This window comes from Eucalyptus grandis, chromosome 10 (genome assembly GCF_016545825.1).
Source record: "Eucalyptus grandis isolate ANBG69807.140 chromosome 10, ASM1654582v1, whole genome shotgun sequence".
Taxonomy (NCBI): domain Eukaryota; kingdom Viridiplantae; phylum Streptophyta; class Magnoliopsida; order Myrtales; family Myrtaceae; genus Eucalyptus; species Eucalyptus grandis.
The window spans coordinates 5,311,335-5,337,737 of NC_052621.1; the positions used below are offsets into that span (position 1 = coordinate 5,311,335).

General features: G+C 42.0%; 5 protein-coding genes across 5 annotated transcripts; 1 reads left to right on the forward strand and 4 right to left on the reverse strand.

The window, feature by feature from the left end:
• Window positions 1-1,062: 1,062 nt before the first annotated feature.
• On the reverse strand, window positions 1,063-3,179 carry LOC108955734. The gene is made up of 2 exons (XM_039303781.1): window positions 3,039-3,179; window positions 1,063-1,545 (listed from the first exon to the last, which is right to left on the reverse strand). Exon 2 carries the CDS (start codon window positions 1,532-1,534, stop codon window positions 1,301-1,303), a length of 234 nt encoding a protein of 77 aa, XP_039159715.1. The 5' UTR covers window positions 1,535-1,545; window positions 3,039-3,179; the 3' UTR covers window positions 1,063-1,300.
• Window positions 3,180-3,776: 597 nt separating this feature from the next.
• Window positions 3,777-7,672, forward strand: LOC104421340 (nuclear speckle splicing regulatory protein 1). Its single transcript, XM_010033253.3, has 4 exons — window positions 3,777-4,153; window positions 4,275-4,397; window positions 5,777-5,995; window positions 6,835-7,672. Exons 1-4 carry the CDS (start codon window positions 3,989-3,991, stop codon window positions 7,303-7,305), a joined length of 978 nt encoding a protein of 325 aa, XP_010031555.2. The 5' UTR covers window positions 3,777-3,988; the 3' UTR covers window positions 7,306-7,672.
• Window positions 7,673-10,183: 2,511 nt separating this feature from the next.
• LOC104421341 (NDR1/HIN1-like protein 1) lies at window positions 10,184-11,269 on the reverse strand. The gene is made up of 2 exons (XM_039303780.1): window positions 10,428-11,269; window positions 10,184-10,397 (listed from the first exon to the last, which is right to left on the reverse strand). Exon 1 carries the CDS (start codon window positions 11,057-11,059, stop codon window positions 10,430-10,432), a length of 630 nt encoding a protein of 209 aa, XP_039159714.1. The 5' UTR covers window positions 11,060-11,269; the 3' UTR covers window positions 10,184-10,397; window positions 10,428-10,429.
• Window positions 11,270-14,410: 3,141 nt separating this feature from the next.
• LOC104421343 (NDR1/HIN1-like protein 10) lies at window positions 14,411-18,577 on the reverse strand. Its single transcript, XM_010033255.3, has 2 exons — window positions 17,625-18,577; window positions 14,411-14,913 (listed from the first exon to the last, which is right to left on the reverse strand). Exon 1 carries the CDS (start codon window positions 18,360-18,362, stop codon window positions 17,625-17,627), a length of 738 nt encoding a protein of 245 aa, XP_010031557.1. The 5' UTR covers window positions 18,363-18,577; the 3' UTR covers window positions 14,411-14,913.
• A 2,251-nt stretch (window positions 18,578-20,828) lies between these two features.
• On the reverse strand, window positions 20,829-22,001 carry LOC104421344 (NDR1/HIN1-like protein 10). Its single transcript, XM_010033256.2, has 2 exons — window positions 21,996-22,001; window positions 20,829-21,551 (listed from the first exon to the last, which is right to left on the reverse strand). Exons 1-2 carry the CDS (start codon window positions 21,999-22,001, stop codon window positions 20,829-20,831), a joined length of 729 nt encoding a protein of 242 aa, XP_010031558.2.
• Window positions 22,002-26,403: the final 4,402 nt, after the last annotated feature.

The window sequence follows — 26,403 nt, forward strand, 5'->3', positions numbered from 1 at the left end:
TATCTAAGCACAAGTCCATAGAGGTTAAGCTTGGGACCCAAATGTCCATGCCTAGACTTGGTTGTTAAGGACTTGGGCTCAAGCACTAGGGACCTAGGCCCGATCTTGAAGGATCCTAGCTTTGCCTTGATAGATCCAAGTACGGGACATTAGCATTAGGGTATTAAGCTCAGCCTCAATGGGACCCAGGCAGGGCATTGATACCAAAGTCCTAGGTGCCTTGATTGTGCCAAGCCTAAGGGCTAGGGTCTTGAAATTGGGCATTAGGTCCGACTTGGATAGACCCAAGCTTGAGTGTTGTGGACCTAGGCTTGACCTTTGTAGACTTTATCTAAAGCGTTAGGGAATTGGGCATGACACAGAGGTTTTAAGCTTGGTTTCGATGGACCCAAGACTAGTGGCCATGCTCGTGCCCAAGAATTGGGGATTTGGGAGACCTCGGTGCCTATGCTGGGTTCGTTGGCTATTTTGTGCAAGTCACCAATGCCTTAATATTTTTTCGTTTATTTTCAAGTCTTAGCTAAACACCTAAAAATATTGCAATTTTTCTAAAAGACAAATAGAGCCTAAAAAAATGATATTTACCATCTATTTATACTAAATCGACAAAGAGACAGTTAAAAAGCGAAAATTTCAAGCTTGTTAATAACTTCTTCGAATTTAGCTCAAAAAAATAAATAAATGACTTCTTCGAATGTACTAGAATCACCCTACAATTCGGGAGAGAAAAGCTAGATGTTTCCACATTAATCGAAGAGCACCCAATGGCATCTTGAAAGCCTAGTTTTGTCAGGATCCAAACTGCAAAGTTCATTACCAATGAAATTACATTAAATTTTCTAAAGAACCTTACAGGCTTTTAACGCGTGTGCTGAGTCGATTTCCAACTATTAATCATTTGGATTTCCATGAGACCACGTCCTTTCACAATAATAGAGATCTCCTGTATTCAAGAATGATCCCAAATTTTCAGTTTGATGGTTTGCCTGGCTAAGCCAATTCAGCCTTATCAGCTTTCTCTTTTGATTATTTTTCTCCACAATTCAATTTGAAAGCCATCTAGAAGGGAAAAAGCTGGGGATAAGAGGATATTCTTTCCCTCCATTAGTACTGAAGGAAACAAAACTCCTGCTGGAAAAGAGCTCAAGTGCTGGGAACTCATCTGAATGAATGCTCACGATCCATTTGCACAAGAAATAACACTAGAACATGCCGAGTGTTGCGCTCGTCGCGCTTTTGAAAGGGTACCCAGCAGTTGGCTCAACATTTTTCTACTACGAAACCTTGCAAACCGATCTATCTACTTGAACAAGTGTGCTAGATCAGGATCATCCAAGCTTACATCCAGCCACCCATTCAAGCGCATGTACTCAATGTAGTGGTCTGGCGGCCTCACGGCACAGGGTTTCCTTGGGGTGAAGCCATGGATCCTTTCTAGGTCCCGTGCAAGCCACCGTACGTATGCTCGGTCAAGAGGGGGTACGATCTTCACAAGAATCTCTTCCCTTTCTTGTTTCACAGGCTTGTTCCCCATGCTCTAAGAACCTGTTCAACAGCAGACAAGCATCACCAGGCATATAGAGTAACTGAAGTCAGATTGGAAATGGCAAAAGATTCAGACATTTCCTAGGAGGGCTCAAATGGCAACTCTATAAATCCAGTTTTTCACATTCACTCTAGTTGAATCTGAAAAAGGGGTCGATTATAAAGATCCCATCCGGTTACTTCCAAAGGTTGTATTATGTAAGCAGAGAGACAAAAACTCACAAAAGTTGGAGAAACATATACTTTGCAAAGCTTGGAAGACCAATACTAAGCAGGGAATGCATTACATGGACATAATAACATGAATTGCAAATCAAGTATGACAAAACAGGAGCGGCAAGCTATAATATGCATATTTTGCAAGCACTGATCATGTTTCAAAGATGGAAAGAACATCTTATAAGGCAATCATTGCCTAGACTAGAACATAGGCACTCATAAATAGCAAGGAAACTGAGTAACACGGGGCATTGGCCTCTTCTGTGACATTTGTGCAGAGTCAAATGCATATTAAGCTTTCATGACCAGCACATTGTTAATGGCTTCTTTCCTTTGAAGATCAGCTAACAGTCATGATAAAAATTCAAACAGAAACACCATATAATCAGGCAAAAGGCGATAGTGCAATGTCGGCAACCAAATCCTTTCTTCCCAAAATAATTGTTCAAACAGATTTAAGGTATATGGGAAATGTCATTAGATTCTAAATCAAAAGGCCAGATGGCTTATTCTTCCTAAGTAACTCTAACTAGGCTCCATTGTCTTCCATCTCCATCATCATAAGGCACATAACTGTCATCAGAGTCCCATTGAACCCATTTACCACAACGGCCAATCCCTACATGAATCACACATTTGTCGGCACTAAATCAGCTAAGAAAAAGTTATCTTTGGGATTGGCTGCTGATTCACAGTCTTGTCATATGCAAGAACAGTTCGATTTCTCCAGCAAAAGGGAGCACTAAAGAGAAGACTACGGAGTCAGGCAAAAAGATGATGGCGCTAATGACAGTGACCAATCCAGTCCACGCTTTTCATTCCCACATAAATGTTCAGATCAAGATACAGGGCCAGATCGATGGAAACATCTTCCAACTAAGCTACTCCAACCAGTCTATGGCGACTTCCCTCCAAACTTTACTGGCCAAAGCAAGACAACTATGAGTGCACGAGAAGTCCATCTATTCACCGCAGTCCAACCGAACCAACCCATTTCCTACTCCCTCCCCACAAATTCAACAGACCCAGAAATTCCGTCCACGGAATGCGCGTTTGTCAATACTTAATCGGCCGAAAAGGAGTAACTTTGGCTACTGATTGACGGTCCCACGAGGCAACAGCTCGACTTCTGGGGGAAAGGAATCCCGACAACGCGAAGGAAGATTCGATCCCGCCATCGTTTCAATCCAACAAAGCTTAACTTTCAGCAGAATCGAGCGATTATTCCTCAATTTTGACGAGGTTTCGGGGAGACCGAGAGAGAGAGGACTAACCTTTCGAAGCTGTAAGAAGACGAGGACGAGACGGAGGATTCTAGATAACGAGAGAAAGAAATCGAGCGACGGAGCCTCGGCGAATGATTTTGGTTCCTCGGATTTTGTCTTATTTATTTTATTTTTACTCTATTGTGTTTCGAAATTAGTTGCTGAAATTATAGCGATGGAAAATGGAGTTATTTTAGTTTTATTATTGTATATTATAATGTTAAGTTATCTCTCACCGCAAATTTTACTTTTTAACTTTTGATTTTTAATTTTTTACAGTTAAGTCATGATTCTTTAACTTTTTATCCAAAAGAAAATTTCCATTCAACCTTTCAAAATTTTAAGTGTGGCCACGTGACTTCTCGCATAAAATTTTCATGTCTTTTGGACATTTAGGGTGATATATTTCGTGCTCAAATTTTAAAGAGAATGCCATGACTAAAAAGGATGAATAAACTTTACCAAAAAAAAAAAAAAAAGGATGAATAAAATTTCTCGATAAATGATGCTCTAAGATTTCATCTCTAATATTACTGAGAAAGATGAAGCACCTGCAAATTTCGACAATTCGTAAGATCGGGTTATGCCGTGATTCCAAACAAAAATTACTATTGGATTTTTTGCTATAATTTATGTAGAAATGATTAATGTATATTAATTTTTTTAAGTGTTTCGAGCCAGAAAGAAAAAAGAAAAAGCAAGGAAAAATCAAAATGCGTCGCCGACTGAGTGAAAAACAAAAATTCAAGCGATATCAAACGGTTAGAGAGAGGCGGAAGAAATTGTAAAATCGACGAAGAATATTTTCTCATCTCGGCGACGGCGCCTCCCGCAAGCTCGAGCGCCGCCGTGGCCGACCAGGCTTCGCGCCCCTTTCTCCCGCCGCCCGCCGCCGATAGCTCGCCCGCCGCCCCCAATTTCGTCGCGTCGGATCCAGACGCCACCCGCGCGCGGAAGGCATGAAGAAGTACGGCTTGCAGCTGCGGGCGCCGCCGTCGCAGCAGCAGAAGAAGCAGCCGACCCGGCCGCCGCTGCCCCCTCCGGCGGGATTCCGCGACGACGACGACGACGGCGTCGAGAGTGAGATCGCGCGCCAGTCTGTTAAGAACAGGGCCCTCAGAGAAGTGAGTTTTGCCGTGCCCTAGTCCTCGGCTTCTTCGGCCGTGTTTCCCCTTCCTCTTTTCTTCATGTCGTCTTTCCTTTTTCTCGGAATTTCACTCATGCGCTTGTCTTTGGATTGCGAAGATTGAGGAACAGCACAAGAAAGCGTTGGAGGAGGATCCGTCGGTCTTCGATTATGACGGCGTCTATGATGACATGAAGGCGAAGATTGCTCAACCTCGAGCCATGGATCGCGAAGAAAGGAAGGTAACTCGCTCTCTGCTGTCTTGTATTCGCGATTGAGTTTGAAGCGGGAATTTGTTTGTTGAGCTGGGAAGGGAAGGGTTAGTCGCGTCTCATTCGTGGGGACCGAAGGGTTAAGCAAGAGTTACATTGTCCTGTCCTTAGTATCAAACGTTTGATCTGTGAATTATGAGCATGGATAGTTTGTTTGAGGATCTCTTTTCATGAATTGGCTTCGTCATCAAGTTTTGGACTGTCCCGATGTATGAATTTCTGTGATGTTGGATGCATTTGAAAGCGAAAGAATTTTTAGTTTATGCAGTTTTTCAAGACCACATTCAAAACATGCTTAGAGTTCTTAGTGCGAGTGCACTCCATCCAGTGTTAATCTTTGCTTGAGTAGCATACGCTTTCAAAACAGGGAAAATCTGTGTTAGTTTACCTCCAGATTGAATCTTTTTGTGCTGGAAGAAGCTTCTTGTTTGTTTCTGCTATTTGGAAACCCGCCCGCTTACTTTTTCCAGCTTAAAATCTCCCATTCCTGTTCTTATTGGAAGTTCCCTTAAAGTCTTACACTTTGGTTTAGTGGAAACTTTGCTTATGGATGTAAATTTCTTGGTTGATATAGTTGATGATTTATCCTGGATTTGAACTACAGCACGGGAGCTGTTTCATTTATGAATTTAGTTTTTGGAGCTCTTCTTGTATATGGGTTTGCACCCCCTTGTGCCCTGTTGTTTAACTTTAAATCCATTGGGGGGCAAAAGAAACCCGCTTTCTTATCTTTCATTCTGGGTGAAAAAAAAATGGCCAGTCAAATCTTTTAAATCATGTAGGTTATGATTGAATATCCTCTTGTTTGAAGTTAAAATACTCATTAATTTTCACATTTCATCAGGAATGTCTTATTTATGGTCGGAAACTACCGCAATGACTTACATGAGATTTGAGATTTCCACCATCTAGTTTTTTTCACGAGGTGTGAGACAAAGGTGGTCAAGTGATTTTCCTATATGCTAATCCTATAGAGTTGGTTTTTAGGGGAAACTGTAGGAATATGTAACATTTTATGACTGGAATTATGGCATATCCCAACATTCCTCCCTTTTTGGGCCATCAACTTCTTTTCTCTGTGGTTGGAAGCTGCCGGTTCTCTATAGTGATATTTCTCTACTAGTTAACACAAAATCTGCTTTTGTAGTTCGGGTATTTGATACTGGTGATAATTTTGGAAAAGGCGGGTGATATTTTCTAAAATCTTAATGGGGCAGCAGACATCTTTCACTTTGATTTTTCCCTTATAATTTGATGTCAATCTAAGATTATCCTTTGGGTTATTTCTCTTCTATTCTCTGTTTATTCCTTTTGACTAGGTCTGAACAATGAGTTTCTCCCATTTTCAGCCTAAATACATCCAGAAACTGCTTCAAAAGGCAGAACAACGACAGAGGGAACAGGAAATAGTATATGAGAGAAAGCTGGCTAAAGAGAGGAGCAAAGAAGATCACCTCTATGCTGACAAGGACAAATTCGTGACGGGTGCTTATAAAAGGAAACTTGCAGAGCAAGCAAAATGGATGGAGGAGGAGCGGCTACGGCAAATTCGAGAAGAGAAAGATGATGTATGTTTCTTTTCCTGTTGAACTTGCATGCCTCCATGTGGCTCTGTTTAGTTGCTATAGATGCTATGGGACTATGGTGATGATCTTGTATATCATGTCTAGTAAAAATCTTTTCCTGTCATCTAGTGCTGGCTGTACTCTACAGCATTTGTCTGAGCATCTTGATCAGCCATACTCTGAGTTCCTACAAAAAGTTTCCTGCTTTATAGGAGAGGCCAGTCTAGGTGTTGATAAAGGCTCTGGGGTAAATTCATTGTGTTAACAGCCTTCCATAATAAAATCTGAATTGTCAATCGCTTGTTTTGGCAGCATTAATGAGTTATTCCTGTGATAACTGACAATTGAATAACTGACAATGCACATACAGCAGTATGCATCATGAGCGCCAGCAAGTTCAGACTGATTTTACAGATCTTTCCTTACTTGAAGTCAATGATGATACTCCTGTTATAATTCATGTAATCACATTTACAGTCATACCGAAATTTACCTGCATTTGTACCATAATTATCGGAGAATTTTGATCACTTGTTATGCTTTAATATCAACTAGTTTCTTTTATCTTATATCGATCACTGTGGAAACAAGTTTTCCTAGAAGGCACGTGCTCACAAAAGATAGATAGATAGATAGATAGATAGATAGATAGGTAGAGAGGATAAGTTTTTAATGCAGGAGTCTGTTGGTTAGTCAAATTGCTCGCTGCAGACTTTTTGTCCCTATACTGTGTCCTCTTTTCTAGATGGAGTTTGCCAGCCACTTTTAAGTAATATGTGCTGATTGCTGGGAAGCTTTCTAGTACCATTTTGCGTTCTAATATCTTTGCTGTTCTGTTATAGGTAACCAAGAAGAAAGACTTGACTGACTTCTATGTCAATCTTGAGAAAAATGTTGCGTTTGGTGCTAGTGCACCCGAGTCAAGAAAAATGGAGAAGCATGCCGAGTCGAAGAAGCCTGAGAAGCATGTTGAGTTACAAAAGCCTGAGAAGCATGTTGAGTTGCAAAAGCCTGAGAAGCACGAAGAGAAAATGAATGTCAATATTTCTGGGGAAGGTTCTTCATTTATCACCACATACTCTGATGCAGAACCTTCTAGAATGCCAGAGGGGCTTCAAGCTGAAGCTTCTCCTGACTCTAAGAAGAGTTTTGAAGCTATCCATGAGAAACAGGCTACTGATGCTTCTGCTCAAGAAAAACCTGAACCATCTTCCTCCAATAAACCACTGCCTGACCATCATAAAAGAAGTCAGGATGCTCTTGCTGCGGCTAAAGAACGCTTCTTGGCACGGAAGAAGACTAAAGAACAATGATGGCTTGAGCAATTTCCAGCTCTCTCAGTGGAGCAACGCTTGGGGGTTTTGTGTATGTTTCTAACGTGACTTTCAGTCAGTATACAACTGATCATGCGTGTTCTTCCATGTTGGCTCATTATCCTGGTGTTTAATTTCACCTCGAACCATTGCTTTTGGCATGGAAAAGGGTTACCCCAAGGAGCCCATAAATTAATTGTCTTCTTGGCAGCTGCTGAGGCCTTCAGTAGAGTCTGTACTGTGTAGAAACATGTTCCAGTCGAGAGTGTGGCAAACCCTCTGAAGTGGGTATCTGTTATACAATCCTAGGAATATCGGTGGTAACCGATTAATTCTTCAAAAGAAGAGTTTTGAGTTCTTTGATTCAGAATGCCCGTGTAACTTTATAGGTCAAGCCTTTGAAACCATATCAAATTAAGCCCACTTAAAACTTTAAACGAGCAGAGTTACCATTTATTCCATGCCACAGAGAGTTTTTGAAGTTTTTTTTCTGGTTTTCTCATGAATAAATTTTTCAGCGACAGTCGCAACAGAACATGATCGTTGAAGGACAAAATATTGCTTTCATCTACCCCGTGTGATGTGGATGGAATGTGTCCCCTCTTTCCAGTTTGTGAATAAACATCTTAAGCAGAGTTACCTGAGATGTCTCTGCTTTTTCTACAGCCGTATGTATTTATTCTCCACTTATCTTGAAACTCTTGGGCTAGTTACTCCATCAATTCTGCTGTGCTTACATCTTCAAGTGATGATGTCTATTCCAAGTACAAGCATCATGTGCATGTCTCTCCGAGTGAGTTTTGCAATTACATGGTGTTGTGCTCGAAATCACCGACTGTACGTGTGCGTTATTGCACTATGGCTTTAAATATGCGAGTGGCACCAAGCCAAAGCTGTGTTTAGAGTTCACACTATGGCCTTTCCATCCTTGTGCATATGTTATTACAGGTTCATGCTTGACATCTTAACTAGACATAATTTTTACTTTGGCGTATGTGCAATCACTTGAACGCCGGATAGCTGGGAACGGTTTCGGTTCATGTGGTCCTGAAGATGTGCTTTTTCTTCTGTAGCTACCTCATGAAGTCAAGTGTAGTAAAAACTATTTCTACGACCTGACCTTCTGATAACTTTCATGACGGTTGCCACATCATCGCATGTGAACTGTGAACGATTGAACTGAAGTGGTTACGAACTCGAAGGACTATTATGTAAGCAGGCCTTGACAGATTTATTGCGATTGCATGAAATTGCTGTAGCAGATGGAATGTGACGACCCACCCGGTTTAGGTGGTGGCAATTCAATTCCACCTTGCTGTATGGCGAAGGTTGTTGAAGCTCATTTCTCTTCTGATCTGTAAAGTTCGAAAGAGGAGACGGTGGGTGACTTCCTCTTTCCGAATCATGGAAATGGAAAGTTGGAAAGTTGAAGAGGGAGGTGTTTGTCTTCTAATAATTAACTTTGATTGCTTATGGCGTGTTTAGTAACAATTCTGTTTCCGAGAATTACTTTTTATGATAAATGATTTTTTCTGATTTTGTTCTTGGGAACAATTTCTGAACAAAAAAATAGCGCGTTTGGTAACTTCCAAAAATTTCTACTCCTAAAATAGAAATACGTTTGGTAGGATTTTTAGATTTTTTTATTTCTTTTAATTTTTTAAAATTCTTTTATTATATTTTCTATTTTTTTTCTTCCTTTTTCCTTTTCCTTTTCCTTTTTCTTTGGCCGGTCGTGGCTACCGCCGTGGCTAGCAACTAGTTAGGTGAGGTCCGACGAGCTCGCCGGACCCTCACCAGCCATGGTGCCTTGGTCTCGCTAGTTGGCGAGGCCCAACCTCGCGCCCGTTGGGGAGGCCGAGCCTTGTGCGGCTATGGCGAGGCTTAGGTCAATGAGCCTCGCCGTGGCTTGACGTCTCCGGGGGCTGACGACACTTTGGCAAGGTCGTTAGCCCTCGTTTTGCCGGTCACTGGCTCTAGCCATGGCCAAGGCTGGTGATCGGCCAAAATGAAGAAGAAGAAGAAGAAGAAGAAAAAGAAAGAGAAGAGAGAGAAAATAAATTCTAGAAATTGTTCTCAAGAATGAGAAGCTATTTTTACTTATTGTTTCTGTTTCAAATCTATTTTTGGGAACAAAATATAGATTTTTTGTTTTTGTTTTCGGGAACAAAATTTTTATCAAATAGGTTTCTATTCTTTTTTCGTTTCCTGAAATAAAAGAATAAAAAAAGTTATTCTAAGGAACAAAAATAAATTTTAACATTTATTTCTAACAAATAGGCCCTTATAGAACCGATAGAAGTTGGTCACATGAGTAGATTCATGATGGTTGAGATCGATTTTCACTCGTGGGCTTGACGGGGTTTGCAGCAAATCAGTGGTTATTTCGAGAGCATCTCGACCAAAGTTAGATCTAACCAATGATTAGATGAAACTTCTGACTTCCCTTAGATAAATTGGAAGGATTAATATATACTGGGTTTACATTAATGAGAAGATTTAATATGGCGAGACTGGGAAAAAGATGCTCAGAAAGGTTAATGATAGAACCAGTGCAAGATTAATTTACTTCTGCATATTAAATTTAGTATGAACTCATAGAAATTTCAAATAGGGTTGCATGAATACGATGCAATCCCCCGTTGAACACGATCCATGATCCATGCTGCTCGATAGATCTTATAAAATCACTTCTTGATACGTGTGACAAAGATAAGCAGCGCCCAAGAAAATTACTTTAACCTATCTCGCTTGACCAAACCCAGTTCATCATGAGGCGTCTCGGTTGGTCCTCCCTCAACGATTGCTTTGGTACGGCACTTCTAATTAGGGCTGTAACTTAGACAACACGCAACAGTTTAATAGCACATAAAAGACATATTGCCTAAAACAAGCATAGGAGAGCTAGACGAAGCCAGAAGATGAACAAGGAAACAAAGAAAATAAACTGAAATTTACTTCAGTTGATTCATTTTCACTTGACGGGGAGAGAAAAAGAGAGGAAAAAGCAAACAAATTACATTTAGAGAGAGAGAGAGAGAGAGAGAGAGAGAGAGTGAGATGTAACACTTCCACACACACACACACTCTCTCTCTCTACACATCAACAGTACAGTGTTGATCTCTACACATCAACAGTACAGTGTTGAGTGATCTGAATCTTCATGGAGGGTCCAGCGGCGATACCACCAGTCGGTTCTTTAAACACCAGCAAAGCCGGACAGTTGACATGAAGATGATACTTGCCTGAGATCCACGTTCCAACCTTCCACTTCACATTTCCATCCACTTTTATGTTCACAAGCACACTCCCCGTATTCTGGTCCTGTTCCAAAGCCCCCGTGAGGAACGGCGACACCGGCACGGCACTCCCGTACAAGAATGGCGACCAGTCGATCACCTCCTTGTGCCCCTGGTAGCTCTCCGGCAGCAGCGTTGGCAGCGTTATCTGCTGCCCCCGGTACGACGCGTATATGTCGAGCTTTTGGTAGTAGATGCCGATCCTCTCATTGGGGTTCCGGGACGACAGCGTGACCTGCATGTTGGTGGTGAGGAGGCTCGGCATGGAGGAGGCGTTGAACTGGTAGATGGTGGCGTCACGGAGGACGAAGGCGGGTTTGGCGGGGCGGAGGATGAGGAAAATGAGGAAAATGATGAAGAGGATGAGGACAATGGTGCCCAGGAAGAGGGAGAATAGCTGCCGGTAGAGGCGGTGCTCCTCCTCCTCCTGGTGGCCGCATTCCTTCGCCGTCATGTCGATTTGTGCGTGACAATGTCGAATCAAATTCTAAACCGAAGTTTCGATCTTTGAAGCAAATGAAAAAGAAAATTGTGAAGAGCTTACGCAATGGAGGGGTAAGAGCTTTGGCTTGCGTCTGAGTCTCTTTTATAGGGGGGAAGCTTATGAAGTCCTTGCTTCTGGAGAGAGCAGTGCACAAAGTGTGGCAATTTGGAGTTTGCATAAGGTTTTTAAGGTGGTCTTTAAAGCTTATGAAGGGGGAAAATGTGCATTTGAATCATTAGGAGTGAGTGGTGCGAGATTGAATTGACACGGTCGTTGTCTTGTACCAACCTTATCTTCTGTGGTAATTACTTGCTCTTGTGCATTGGGCCAACAGCGTGCCATGAACCCCAATGGGGTCCCACAAAGACGATTGAAGTCCTAAAGGACAAGAATCTTGAAGTGTTTCTAAAGGAAGAGGACATGATTTTATCAAGCCTAAGCTAGCTTATACAGCTAGGTCTTGTCATGACAAGTCAAGATTTTGAAGAAGTATACAGAGAGAACGAGCATGCATGAATTGTTTACAAAAAGTAAACGAAAAAACAAAATGTTTATTTTTCTTGAACAACAGGAAGTATCTAGGTTAGGTTAAATGCTGAAGGAGTCCTTCTGCATCTCTTTTGTCTCTTACCCCCTGACATATCATTAAAATTTAACCGTTACAGACTGCAAATAATTAAATTTACTTGCAGAAGTTGGTTCCTGGAGTGTTCTTTGAATTGAACTTGTTGTACCATCACTCTGACGCGTTAGGACCTAAATGTTGCTAGTAGTAAGTGGAAAGTACCGCTTGAATGGCCAGGATTCTTCATTCTCAAGGGGAGACAATCAACACAGCCTGAAAAAAATTCCCAATACGAAGAAATTCTTTTCAAGAAAATCGAGATTATCGTATTTTAACGAATGTAGTTATAACATAAGATGCATCTTTCACAAAGTTGAGGATTGGAGAATACGAATAATGATGTTGGGTTGCTTTGAATCTATTGTCACCGTCTCTAGAATATACCAGGATGTGCAGGGAAAGAAAGCAAACATATACGTGTATATGCTCCAAAAGGGTGTCCATCATCTTTCTGTTGGTTCATATTCTTTGTGTGGAGGGGGTGAAAAGTGGGTCATGGAACAATGTGAAGAAGCAAGAAAAGATTACGAATGGTTCGCTGAGTTAGATTGAAAATGACTAAAATTACATTCTGTGACTATGATCCAAGCAATCTGAAAATCATTGATGTTCCATGTTTTGGTTTCATTGCCAAAAGGGCCAAGAATGACGTGCGTGATCACTGTGACATGGACATTATTATCGTTCTCAAGATGTTAACGACTGTTAATGGGATTTCTTGAAAATCATTGAGTTTTGTCCAATTCAACTAGTAGTCCACACATATCTATGAATTTGGCTCTCGGTAGAGCAATACCATGGGACAATGACATGTCGATAAGCTAGAAAATAAGAAGTGAGGGATTCAAAAATTGAAATGAAAAACTTGATGAGAATGTGTAGCACAAGAGTAATGTGATTGATCAATTACATTGTGTCAACTGCGAAATCAATGCATCAAAATAGCTTTTCCTTTTGGTGGTGGGGCATCATTCTTTTAAGGGATTGTGTGTGGTTGGGAGTTTGGTAAGGAGTCAGATAATTGAAGATCTCGTTCATAACTGTGTCCCCAAAATAGTTTCTATGTGTAAAGTGTGTTTTCCCTTGGCTTCGAAGGGAAACCTTTGGAGCACACTCATTACATCACTAACTCCTCTTTTTTGCCTATTTTGTACTCTCTTCTTTGTAAAGCAAAGGCTTTTTCCTTCACGTCTTCGAGCCTCTCATTTTCCATGTTGTGACGTTTTATTTTAACCAGACACCATGTCTCGTTAACATGGCGACACTCGCCCAAGTTGCCGCCACATCCATATGAGCTTTTCCCTTGTCGTGTCATGTTTTGTCCATGCTAAGATGTCAGGAAAGAATCTCATCCCTTACTTAGATCGAATCCATCGATCCACGGTAATCACAGAATTAAATTGATTGTTGAGTAATGACTCTGGTGTTGTCGCTGGAGGGCGGTGCTATAAAGGCTAAGAAAGGATACTATATCTCTACCAAGAAAAAGTAGGTTCAGGCTTTCTGTTTTATGATTAGCGTGTCCATAAATTTAGAGTTTACCACATGTCAAATGTTATTATTTTCTTTATTTACATTTAAAATGATGACATCTTTCTAAACAAATATAACTTCGAACAGTCAGCAAACTTCATGCTCCGGAAAACCCAGAATCTCTCTGTCACTCACCCAAGGTGGGCTTTCACATGGTTAGAGTAAAAGGGCCAAAATTCCTCTCTATCCTCATTTCTAGCTATCTTTCTGAGTCGCCCATCCATAAAGTCTCTGTGAAAAAGGATGTATGACTTTCCCATGTTGCATAAGCTAAGGATCATTGTAGTCACACAAGTTTAACCTGAATCTCACCAGTTCGTATTGTTATTCCATAATGAAAACCCACAATTGGAATCTTCACCAAGCATTAAGAAAATGTCCTAGCAAATTCAAGGTATATCCCACGCCTTTCGTCCGCCTCACATTATGAACCTCGACGAAGAAGAAAAGAAGCACGCAGAAAAAGTGGAGCGAATATATTAAAGCAGCAAAAGAGGGTTCCTATCACTTCGTGGGGAGGAAATTCCAGAAGGGCATAATCTGAATTGGAGAGATGGAAAAGGGGCAGGGCAAAAAGGAAGGCGAAAACACAAGAATAAGTTCGATTGTTTCAATACTGGGCCAAAAAGGATTCTGAACAGGTCACGCTTTTTCCAGGATAGCGCTCGAAAAGCATCCTTCCGGTGATGCCTTTCCGGTGATATCGCCGATGTTTCCTCGAAGAGTTTTTAAGGCGGATTCACAATAGTAAGATGTTTACTTAGTTGATGCGGTTTTCATTACATATCGGAAGAATATATGAGAGAAGAAAAACCATTACGTCTACAAGGAAAACCTGTCATCAGGGATCCTAAGACTGAATGAACAACTGGATGATCAGACACGCCACAAAATTTGATGACACTTATCCGAAGTTAGCCAACAATAGGAAACTCAGTCTCCACCTTCGATGCTAGTCACAGTTCTTCAGGTGAAACGAGTACGGCATCATGCGATCAAGGCCTTTAAGAGATGATGCAACTCGATATATCTACTTGAACCTTAGTTCATCGCGACATAACTTCACTCTTCATTATACACTCCAGTTTTTGGCAGAATGCCTACACCGGAAGGTTGATAGTCTGTCAGATCCAGATACTGTCCTGGACCCCGGTTTCCATCCCTTAATCGAAGTGAATAAGACATGCATAGGAAAGTGCCATGAGAATACAATTCAACCGACCATTCATCAAAGGAAAACGTACAGTTCATTGATGAAATGGACGCTGACTCAACATTGAGATGACACGCCCGATTACTGTGCTTCTATGCAACGAGTTACGGACAAAGTAAGGTCCTTTTTAGGTACGCAGGTCACAAGTAACTCATACAACATGGGCAGAACAGGAGAAGCCCAAAATCAATCTTCCGGGGGTTACGTGAGAGACAATGCCCACCAAGATGATCTACAGGCAGGAGCGAGCTGCACACTGTTCCAAACCCAACCCCATCGTTATGCAGAATGCCGCGGTACCACTTGCAATGAGTTATTCCTATCAAGGTCATTGATGTTGAAAAGTCCAACCTTCTCGCGCTTGGAGGGAAAATACCGTTGCAGAGGGATCTAAGAGAGGATATGGTCGCCGATTTCTTCAGGGATCAATTGTTTCAGCTCTACTTCTATGAACTGTTGACAACATTATAAACAGATATTATACAGATACTCCATCAACCATAGTTAACCCTTCTAATCGTATAATAAAACCAAATGAAAACATTAAACTCCACATTGTATCCATTCATATCACTTGAAGATTCAAAATCAAGCAACTGTATATGGAGAGGTTGGTACCTCGATGATCATCAACAACTAAAAGAACTCATAAGAGAGTCTTCCGCGTTTAAGTTGTGGCCCAGATCATTACTCCATACCTAGAAGGCATAGCCAATGTATGTATACCTAACTAAAATGACAATTCTCATAATGTGTTTGCAACAATCCAAAATAGCTTGCTAAGAATAGGAACCACAGACAGGCATGCTCTTGTGAGGTAGATTTGGCTCATTAATCAGAATCTATATTTCTCAGCATCCAGCAACTCAATTCAAGTTACCAATCATGCGTTACTCTTCTGAATATATTGGAATTGGCCGATGATCAAGGATTGGTCAAAGACGATGAATGGCCATAGAGTGAATCCAATCTCATAAAATCAACGCATTAACTGAGCTCAGTCAACATTCAAGAATGTGATCACTATTTAAACCCATTTCTCCATAGACCTTCAACTAAGTCTCACATGTTACGCATTACTTTTAATCCACTACAGCAACACTACTGTTTGCGAACCCCCTTTTCAATCTTGTTCAAATTGTATAGTTTAAAGCTGCTCTACAGGCTGTGCATATGAAGAACACCTATCACAGTTGTAAGAGGCAAATCGTGGCATTTCTAGTGAGTTTTTCGTAACTCCAGCGGCAGAAACCTCCTTTTCAGACTTTTCAAAATATGTAAAGTTCAGACCTGCCCAGCAAGTGGTCCATAAAAAGAACATCTGGTTCCTGCTTTCTGAGGCGGAATCTAGCACTTCAGTGAGTTGTGATAACTCCACAGAAAAAATTCCCACCACTACCATTATTTTTTTCTTTTCCAGTATTCACTCAAGCTATTGCCATCTACCAGAAGTGAACACGGTCAACCAACATCTTAGGCTAGCTTTTGCCCACCTGAGTTCAAGTATTATCCTCTCACTATAAATACAGATGTTCATGGTTAAAAAAAGGGGGGATCTACATGCCATATTAATGACCACTAAGCATAACTAGTGTCCATTCATGTAAACTCCTTAATACCAGTCCTTTAAGTATCTCATTAGAGATGCATTTCAGCTCAAGGCTTTGGCATTCGTTGGTTGGGACCAGAAGAAAAAGACCCACTCATGTAGCAACCTGTCCAATCTAAGCATGAAGACCAAGCCAGTAAAAGCACCGTGTTATCTATATGGACAAAAAAAGAGCTACGGAGGATCTTAATACTGGGGGTCCAAATCTGTGCAGCACAACTTGATAAGAGTCACCATAAAGCCAGCATCTAAATGGTGTGCATATATCTCAGTAGCCCAGCATTAATATGTTGCCTTCAGAAATTCTGTTCACATCAAACGGTAAGTCGTCTCCGACCCATCTTATGACTGACATACTCAACAAACTTCCAGGGAGTCACGAGCTACCTAAATTGATGAATAGTCCACTTTAGAGCAACTACATACTTCTCAAAGAGAAATGACAATACCTACCTCTCCTTCCTAAGTTCCTGTATTCATCTATTTGAATAATTTATTCATCAGCCAGTGCAGCCATCCTCTGAAATAGAGGCGCTCACATCCCAAGAGAGAAGAATGTACAAGAAGGTATTTAAAGGCTAAAAGAAGTTCTCCTTCTCAGTAGACATGAGCATAACTTTGGTCACAATGCCTTGAGATACTCTAGCCTCCTTAAGATTGACTTTTTTGAAGGACTCCTTCAGATTGAATTGCTTTTCTACCCAAATTTTCAATCTCCCCCGCCCCCTCTTCCCAACATAGTAGAAGAGATGCTGATGGTGGCCAAGGACTCACAAACATGATGCCATGCCTAAATCTAACCTAACCCACCCTGATTATTGGTAAGCTTGAAAATACTCACTGCTGGCAAGGAACTGATACAGTCAGATTATCTTTAGAACAACCAACTCACAATGCTTCCAACACAACCTAAGACTGATGCATACTTTAGATTGCTCTTAAATTGGTCACTACCAATCAGTCACAATATTTGAACGACAAAAGAGGGTTGCATACGCTGCAGAGCGAGAAGTCAACATCTCCCATATCTAAATGTCCAATTCCTTGATTAGAATTACTCGCACCAGAGACAGAACAAAATTAAAAATCAGTCTATCAAACAGAACGATGCTTGAAGACCTTCCTCCATTATAAAACACAAAAGGTTCAGCGCCAAAGGCTTCTTTCTAAATCGTTCAAAGCCCAAATGAACAGAGACATAGGTTACACGGAATGTAGCAATTTTCCGGCAAGATATGACCAAATAGTACTATACTCATTTTACGCAATGGCAGCAGGATGAGATGACAACAAGCTGAACCACGACAATTAAATCGACAGAAAAAAATGAATCCAATGTGAATACAACTAGAAATTTGAAAAGGGAAATCTACATCTATACTATCCACAAGTTAATGATCACAGAACCATCATACAGGAATTCAAGTACATCTATACATCCATTCCTCAGATAACTACGTGAAAAAAACGTATCTTTATCCAAGTTTAACAACATTCAGATTGTTAAAAAAAAAAAGAAGAAGAAAAAATTGAAAAGGCAACGACGACAGCTTACTCATAAACCAACACTGCAATCTCTCACTCCACCAGTCAACTTCCCCGTCCCGTTATTCGACGAAAGCCCCACCGCTAGGTTGCCGCAGACAACCTTAATCACCCGCCGCCGCGCGCGCCACCATCCGGCTTTGAACCTTGCCAAGGCGATGAGCCTCACCTGGAAGCTCACGGCTCCGCTCGCCCTATCCGCATTTATGCCGCTCACGGCCCAATTGTCCACGTACGAGTCCGCGGCCGCGAAGCTCGCCTGGACGACCGTCTGGTTCCTCGTCCCCTGATCGAACGGCTGCAGCCGCGTCTCGCTCAGGGACTCGGTCTTGTAGGAGAGGTAGGCCTCGATGTCGGTGTAGGATATCTTCATCTTCTTGTTAGGGTTCGCGACCTGGAACCGCACGACCCAGTCGCCGGAGACGTGCTGCGACGCGTTGGAGACGGAGAAGTTGGTGACCGCCACGGACTCGACCTCGAACTCGGGGAGGCGCGGCTGGAGGACGAGCCAGACGATGAAGAGCACGGTGCCGATGATGACGAAGAAGGCGATCACCGCCACGAGGAAGTAGCGGAGGAAGGCGGCCCGCCGGTCGGGGGCGTAGTACTGGTAATTGGCGTACTGGGAACGCGGCGCGGCGTAAGGGTAGGCGGCACCGGAGTGGGCCCCCGGCGGGTAGCCGTTGGAGTAGGCGCCCGGCGGCGGCGCCGGGTAGCCGGTGACCGGAGGTCGGGAGTTGTCGGCCATCTCGGAGGAAGCCGGAAGGTCGTCCTTCTCCTCCTCCTCTTCTGCTTCTCTGGGTTGCCCTTCGGTGGCGATTAGAGAGAGAAAAATGGGAGCTTTCTAGAGAGAGAGAGAGAGGAATCTACTGTGGAGGAATGTGGAGGAAGAAGGCGGTGGTGCTCACTGGCTTCCTCATCAGCTATTCCTCTCCCACACTCCATCCTGATCCGCTGGTTCGAATTTCGATTCCCTTCTATTTCGCGAAAAAATAATTATTTATATAACTTGAAATAATTAAAAAAATAAAAATTATCGAATTATTTTTATGATTGAAGAAAATATTTTTTATTTGTTAATTTTTATAAGCAGCGCAAGCTATCGCTTTTGTAGAAAATATTTTGTAAATCCTTCAATTTTCGCATAAATAACATCTTCAATTCATCAATTAATCGACTTCGGGAGAATTATAAGTATCTAATTGATCATTTGATAGACTTCAACAATAATGTAATAATTTTTGTTAAGGTAAATGAATGGTTTGGAAAGTACTTTTATAAAACTGATTATTTATATCACTTGAAATAATTTAGTCAATGAAAGTATTTCTATTTTTGAAAATAATTTATGTCTAGATATTTTTGTAAAATGTCAAAATATTAACAGTTTATTCTTTTTTATAAAAAAGATCATTTCAAAGAAAATATTTTTTAAATAATTCACTTTCTATAAAATGAATGTACCTTAATTAATTATGTGGATGTAATGAGCGTTCCAAGCGCATTTTTCTAAGCAACTAATTTTCAATGACAATTGTCATTTACAATGCACTTATTTTCTTGCGCTAAATGAGGAGAAGACGTGACAATGAAATGGACCTACTTTCCTTAAGGAGAACATACTGTCTTGATCCACTTGTCAATATTTTTCTTTCTTTAGTCTAGATTTTTTTTTGGTCGGTCTTTAGTTTAGAATTTAAGGGATGCATAAATCGTCAAGTAGCGGCTCAAAAATGCTTTCGGCGGCTGTGCTCACTCCTGCCATCATCTCAAATACAGGTGACTAGAAAATCATGGATACCGGCTAGGAAAATATAGGAAGTGAAAAGTCAACCGACTCTTGTTCACTACCCTTCCTATAGGACCGTCTCTTTGCCCAATTCAAATTGAATTGACTTTAATCTTGACAATATATAAAGTTTGAAATGAAAAGGCAAAGAAATGGACTTATTTTGTTTTGCGAAATTAAATAATTTGAATTTTTTTTTTAAAATAACCATTTGCATAGCTCAAAATACTTTGTTAATGAAAAATATTTTTATTATCGATAATAATTTATGTTTAAGTATTTTTGTGCATAATAAAAAATATTTTTATTCATTCATTTCTACAAGCAATACAAGTTATCATTTTTTGGGAAAGTATTTTTAAAATCATTCGCTTTTGGCAAAAAAAAATGGAGCGATGTTCTATTATTATATACTCTGAGTTCGTATAGTCTGTTGGGAAGCATGGACTATAAATTGTTATGTCGATGAGAAATGTATATTCTATGGAATATTCTTTTCGGAATTAAGTGATGGAAAGTGAGAGAGGTTATTGAAATTTGAATTTTTTGAGTTGGGCTAATTTGCTTGGACGTAAGCCCGGCAATTCGAGATAGTGAATGGAGAAGCTGTGGGCTAAGCCCATCTTTATATGTCCGAACTTTTGAGCATGTGGGCCAATGCTATGGGCCCCAGCCCAAAAGTGACTAACTATGCACAATGAAAGGTATGCTCAGCACGAGTAAAAAAGTCTTTAGCACATTAAATGATGCGTCGGATCCTTATCGGCACATCTAGCATCGAATGTGGGTAAATACTAATGGCAAAAAGTGAAACTTTATCAGAGCTAGATTTGCGAAAGTGGATTTAGCAAAGGCCAAATGGAATAAGAATTATGACCCACATCACATGGCATCGATAATGTTTTTTTTATGTGATTTGCGATAGTCAATTGTTCACACCACCGTGATTTGTGATAATAAGGCCCGCGATCCTTAGCAAAGGGTTAAAACTGAGGCAGATGTATTAAGTGTGATTCATCATGTATCCATAGTAATTCCTTCCTTCCGCACAAAAAAAAAAAAAAATATTACGTTCACATCATGTATCCATAGTAATTCCTAGTAATGGATTTAGTTAGATAGTGTAATCTATGATTTTATTTATATTTGATTTTCAAAGGGTTGCTTATAGCTTCTTTGTTTTGTTTACGCGAAAACGAATAATTTAGAAAATATCTTATAAAAAATATCACTTATATTACTAATGGAAATGAATACAGGTTTTTGTTTTTTTAATTTCTCACGAGTTTTCGAAATCAACCTTCTAGTATACCCGAAATTACATCAAAAATCAAGTTATTAGAACATCAAGGGAGTTGCGAGTAACACCCTTTTCAGCTACCATACCGTAACACTTCGACGCAAGACCATTTCGAGAGAGCTTACTCAAAGACCAACCCTGCACTCCCTTGCTCCACCGGTCAACTTCCCCGCTTCGCCGTTCGACGGAAGCCCCACTGCTAGGTCGCCGCATAAAACCTGAATCGACGCCCTTCGCTCCGGCCACCATCCGGCTTTGAACTGAGCCAAGGCGATAAGCCTCACCTGGAATCTCACGACTCCGCTCGCTCTTTCCGCTATAATGCCGCTCACAGCCCAACCGTCCACGAATGAGTCCATGGCCACGAAGCTTGCCTGGACAACCGTCTGGCTCCTTGCCCCCTGATTGAACGGTGGCAGCCGTGTCCTGCTCAAGGGCTCGGAGTTGCAGTAGATGTAGGACTCGATGTCGGCGTAGGATAGCTTCATGTTCTGGTTAGGGTTCCTGACCTGGAACCGGACGAGCCAATGCCCGGAGACTTGCTGCGACGAGGTGGAGATGGAGAAGTTGTTGAGAGTCACGGACTCGACAACGAACACGGGGAGGCGGGGCCGGAGGACGAGCCAGACGATGAAGAGAATGGCGCCGATGATGATGATGAAGGTGATCATCGCCAACAGGAAGTAGCGGAGGAAATTGGCGCGCCGGACTGGAGCATGGTACTGGTAATTGGTGTATTGGGGGTGCGGCACGGCGTAAGGGTAGGCGGCGTTGGAGTGCGCCCCCGGAGGATAGCCGTCGGAGTAGGCACCCGAGGGTGGCGGTGCGGGTAGCTGGTGACCGGAGGTCTGGAATAATCGGCCATGTCGGAGGAAGCTGGAAGGTTAGGAATTTCTAGAGGATGAGGAGGAGGGCGGCGGTGAATTGCTTTCTGATCAGCTATTCCTCTCTCTCTCTCTCACTCCTTCCTTGATTTATAGGTTAGAATTACAGTTCTTCTAATCCGATCAATTAATAGACGTCAAAAATAGTTCAGTAAAATGAGATTTTCTTGCCGTTCAAAGAAATGAGAAAAGATTGAGGTGAGCTGTTATTTTGGTTTCCTGTGCATAATGGGCTATTAATGACTTTTCTATTGATGAATAATAATTTCTATCAAGATAAATGAATGATTTGAAAATATATTTTTAAAGTTATTACTTGTATTATTTGAAATAATTTAGTTGATTGAAAATGTTTTCATTGCTGATAATAATTTATGTTTGGATATTTTTGTAGTGACAATACATTACATTCATTTTCATAAGGGAAACAAAATGATTATTTTCTAGGAAAATGTTTCTCAAGTGATTTAGTTTTCGCAAATAGAAATGCACCCTAATTTTTTTGGATTTAATGAGAGCTTGGAGTGCATTTTTTAAACAATTAATTTCAAGGAAAAATTATGATTTTCAGTGTGCTTACTTTCTTGTGGTGGAAATGCGGAAGAAATAATATTAAAGTGGACCTAGTTTTTCTTTGAAAAGAATTTAAGGGACACATGGTGCGAATGTAACGTTTACTGTTCTTTTTTTTCATTGGAACAGAAAACAAAAAAAAGTGTTTCTGTTCCGGAGAACGATTTTGAACAAAAGAACGAGTTTGGTAACGTTTGCTCCGGGAATAAAAAATGAGTAGAAACACGTTTGGTTAAATTTTATTCTTTTTTTGTTTCTTTTAATTTTTTAATATTTTTATTTTATTTTCCATTTTCCTTTCTTTTTATTTCTTTCTTCTTTCGGCCGGTAGCCTCGCCGGATCTCGGGCGAGCCCGAGCTCGCCCGGGCAAGGCAAGGCTCGGCGTCGTCGGTGCGGGCGGGCCGAGCCTCGCCGCCGCCCGCCGTCGAGCCGAGCACCTGCGCCCGGCCCGCAGCTCGACGCTCCCGAAGCCCGCAGCTCGACGCCGTCCCGATCCCGAAGCCTCTAGTGCCGCGCCGCCGTTGCACCGTCCTCCGGAGCCCCTCGCCGGAAGCCTAGCCGAAGATCTCCCTCGAGCGAGGCCGAGCCTCGCCTTGGCCGGGTGAGCTCGGGCTCGCCCAGATCCGGCGAGGCTCCGGCGAGGTCGCCGACCCTCGACGGCGTCGCCGGCCCTCGACGGCCATGGCCGAGGCCAGCAACCAGCGAAAGAAAAAAAGAAGAAAAAAAGAAGAAGAAAAGAAGAAGAGAAGAAGAAGAGAGAGAAGAGAAACGTTTCTTCATTTTTGTTTATGGAACAAGAAACAACAATTTGTTGTTTCTCATCGGAGGATGTTCGTTGAGTTGAGGAGTCGAGGAGGCTTTCTTCGGGAAATCCAGAATCCGTTGGCTTGAGAGGGTGATAAAAACACTAAATACTTTCATCACTCTGTGACTACGAGGCAACTAAGGAATAGGGTTATATCGGTTCTTGATAGGAATGGCAACCTTGTCTCCGAGCCGAGCCTTGTTCAGGATACATTTGTCGCTCATTTTAAGGAGTTGTTTGCATCACGCTCTCCTCCTATTGGACCGGCCTTCGGAGACCTTCAGCAAGCCATCCGTCGTCCGCTCTCGGAGGGATCAAATCGCTTCTCTTGGTCGTCCCTTTTCGGAGACGGAAATTAAGGACACTATCTTTTCTCTAGCACGTGGGAAGGCACCGGGTCCTGATGGGTTTGGTGTCGAATTCTTCAAGAGTAATTGGGATATTGTTGGACCGTTGACGGTTGAAGCTGTAAAAGATTTCTTTGTTACGGAGAGACTATTAAGGGAAATTAATTCCACCATCCTGGTGTTGATCCCTAAGATTCCTAATGCTACCTCGGTTAATGATTATAGGCCCATCGCTTGCTGCAATACGATCTACAAATGCATTACCAAGGTATTGGCTAACCGCATCGCCTCAGTACTCCCGGGATGCCATAAGCCCTTCTCAGAATGCGTTCGTGAAGGGTCGACGGATTAGTGATAATATCCTCCTAGCCCAGGAGTTATTTGCCGGCTTTCACCTGCAGCCATATCTCCCCAAATGTGCGGTAAAGGTAGACTTTCAGAAAGCTTACGATACGGTGGATTGGGATTTCCTCGAATCGCTTCTTCGTGCCTTTCGGTTCCCGGACCACTTCATTCGCCTTATCATGATATGTGTTCGTACCCCGATGTTTTCTATCTCCTTGAATGGGGATTTCCATGGATTCTTCCCTAGTAGCCGCGGCCTTCGACAGGGTGACCCAATGTCTCCTTATCTTTTCACCTTGGTTATGGAAGTCTTCTCCGGGATCCTTACTTCTAGTGCGGAGCAGCCCGGGTTTCAAGTTCTCTTGGAGGTGCAAGGCCACTCGGTTATCTCATCTTTTCTTTGCGGACGATGTCTTCCTCTTTTGCCGTGCGGATATGGTCTCCATCCGGCTGCTAAAGGATGGGCTGGATACCTTCTCGAAGTGGAGTGGACTCAAGCCGAACAATAGCAAAAGTGAGGTATTTCTTGCGGGGATCGGATGAATTGAGAGGCCATATAAAGGATACATTCGGTTTTGTGGAAGGAAAATTGCCGGTACGTTATCTAGGAACACCGATTATTTCCTCGAGGCTCGGGAAGGCGGATTGTGTAGCTCTAGTCGATCGCATAATGGCTAGGGTGCAATCTTGGACCCATCGATTTCTCTCATTTGCGGGAGAGTTCAGCTAATAGGTCGTGCTCCATGCAATTCAAGCCTATTGGGCTAGTGTGTTCATTATTCTGTAGGAGTCTGGACCGTATCGAGCGATTCTTAGACAATTCTTATGGAAGGGACCCAGCCTTGGCAGGGGAGGAGCTAATGTTTCATGGGAGGATGTCTGTCTCCCAAGGGAAGAAGGGGGCCTTGGGATTCGATGTTTGCGAGAGTGCAATAAGGCGGCAATGCTCAAGCACATCGGATCCTATTCACGGACAAGGAGTCTCTTTGGTGCAAATGGATTCACTCTACTTTTCTTCGTAAGGCGAACTTCTGGGTGGCTAAGACGCCGGGCAGCTGCTCATGGGCTTGGAAGAGGATCCTCCACCTTAGATCCGAATTCCGCCTCAACTTCCACTGGAAGATTGGAGATGGCCAGGGGACATCCCTTTGGTTTGACCATTGGCATCAGAGAGGTCCGCTGGATCTTATTTGTTCTGAGCAGACTATCTCTGATTCGGGACTACCGTGGTATGCAGTTGTCGCAGACCTTTTTTCTTCGGCGGGTCGGGAATTCGGGCTAGTGATGGATTCTTGGAACCATCCCCTTCCTCTTCTCACTAGGGTTCCGGATAGATTTGTATGGAGAGATGATCCTTCCGGGGTCTTCTCAATTGCCTCGGCTTGGCATTTACTCGAAAAAGGAAAGATAAGGTGGTATGGTCATCCTTTATTTGGAACAAGGCCATCACTCCGAGATACCAATTCAACCTCGGGTGATCACTAAGAACCGACTTCCTACCCAAGCTTTTCTTATGTCTTATGGGAGAATTGGGAATGAAGTATGTGCTTTTGCAAGCTCACGCCGGATTCTATTGACCACCTCTTCTTTGGTTGCTTTGCATCACGGCTAGCATGGCCTACTTTTGGGCGGCCAGTGCAATCTCCCATGGAGAAATGGGACTTGGACAGAAAATCTTCAGATGGGCAATGAGATTCCTTACGGTAAGGATTTCTATCACGCCATTGGTCGCTTCTCTTTTGGAGCTTTGTGCCATCTCATTTGGAGGTATAGAAACGACATCCTCTTTAGAGATCATCCGGTTGTGGTTGCGGCTATCAAGAAGCATCTCATTAAAGTTGTGAAGGATAAAGCCTTAACGTTCAAAAGCGTGGAAGATTGCCCAAGGAATAGGAGGTTACAAAGAAACCGGGGCCTTGACCCATCTATCTTCAACTCTCCTATCTTGATCGTCGAGGTCGCCTTAGTCTAGTTTTGCGAGTTGTTTCTCCTTGGCCCTACGTGGCCTTTTGTTTAGTCTCGCCTGTTTTTTAGTTGTTGCTTCGACCACATGTGTCGCTGTTTTGGGCTTCTGTTTCGGCCCTTGCTTGAGTTGACCGCTTTGCGGTGTTTTGTGTCCGCGCCCTTTCACTCGATTAGAGGCTTCTGTCTTGTTGAGTGCAAGTTTTGTGGTGCCGGATCCTGTATATTTGCTGGTTATAGCTCAATATATCATTACCCTTTACCAAAAAAAAAAAAAAAAAAAAAAAAAACAATTTGTTGTTTCTTTTTTTTTCTTATTTTGTTCGGGAACAAAAAAAAAAAAAAACAAATGCAACCAAACGCATTTGTTCTTTTTTTTTGTTCCCTGAACAAAATCCGTATAGAAGTGTTCCGGAAACACTTCTTTGGAGCGTTTCCATGCACGCCCATAAATTTCTGAATAACAACTCAAAAATGTTTTTTTCAAGCTGCATTCGTTTGTGCTATCGCATGGCACGATCGTTTTTAGAGAAATTGAAGAAAATATTATCCGATAATTAGCCATCATTTTGAATATAGTGACTACAAAATAAAGGACATCGCCCAGAAAGACGCAAGAAGTGGTCAAAAGTCAACCAACTCTTTTTAGAAAAAATTATTCAAAAAGTTATAAATCTATTACAATTTTACCAATTCGGTTCTAAACTTTTTCAATTTTTGCTAATTAAGTTCATTCGACCAATTTTAACTGAAAATTATTGACATGGACGACCGACGTTGATG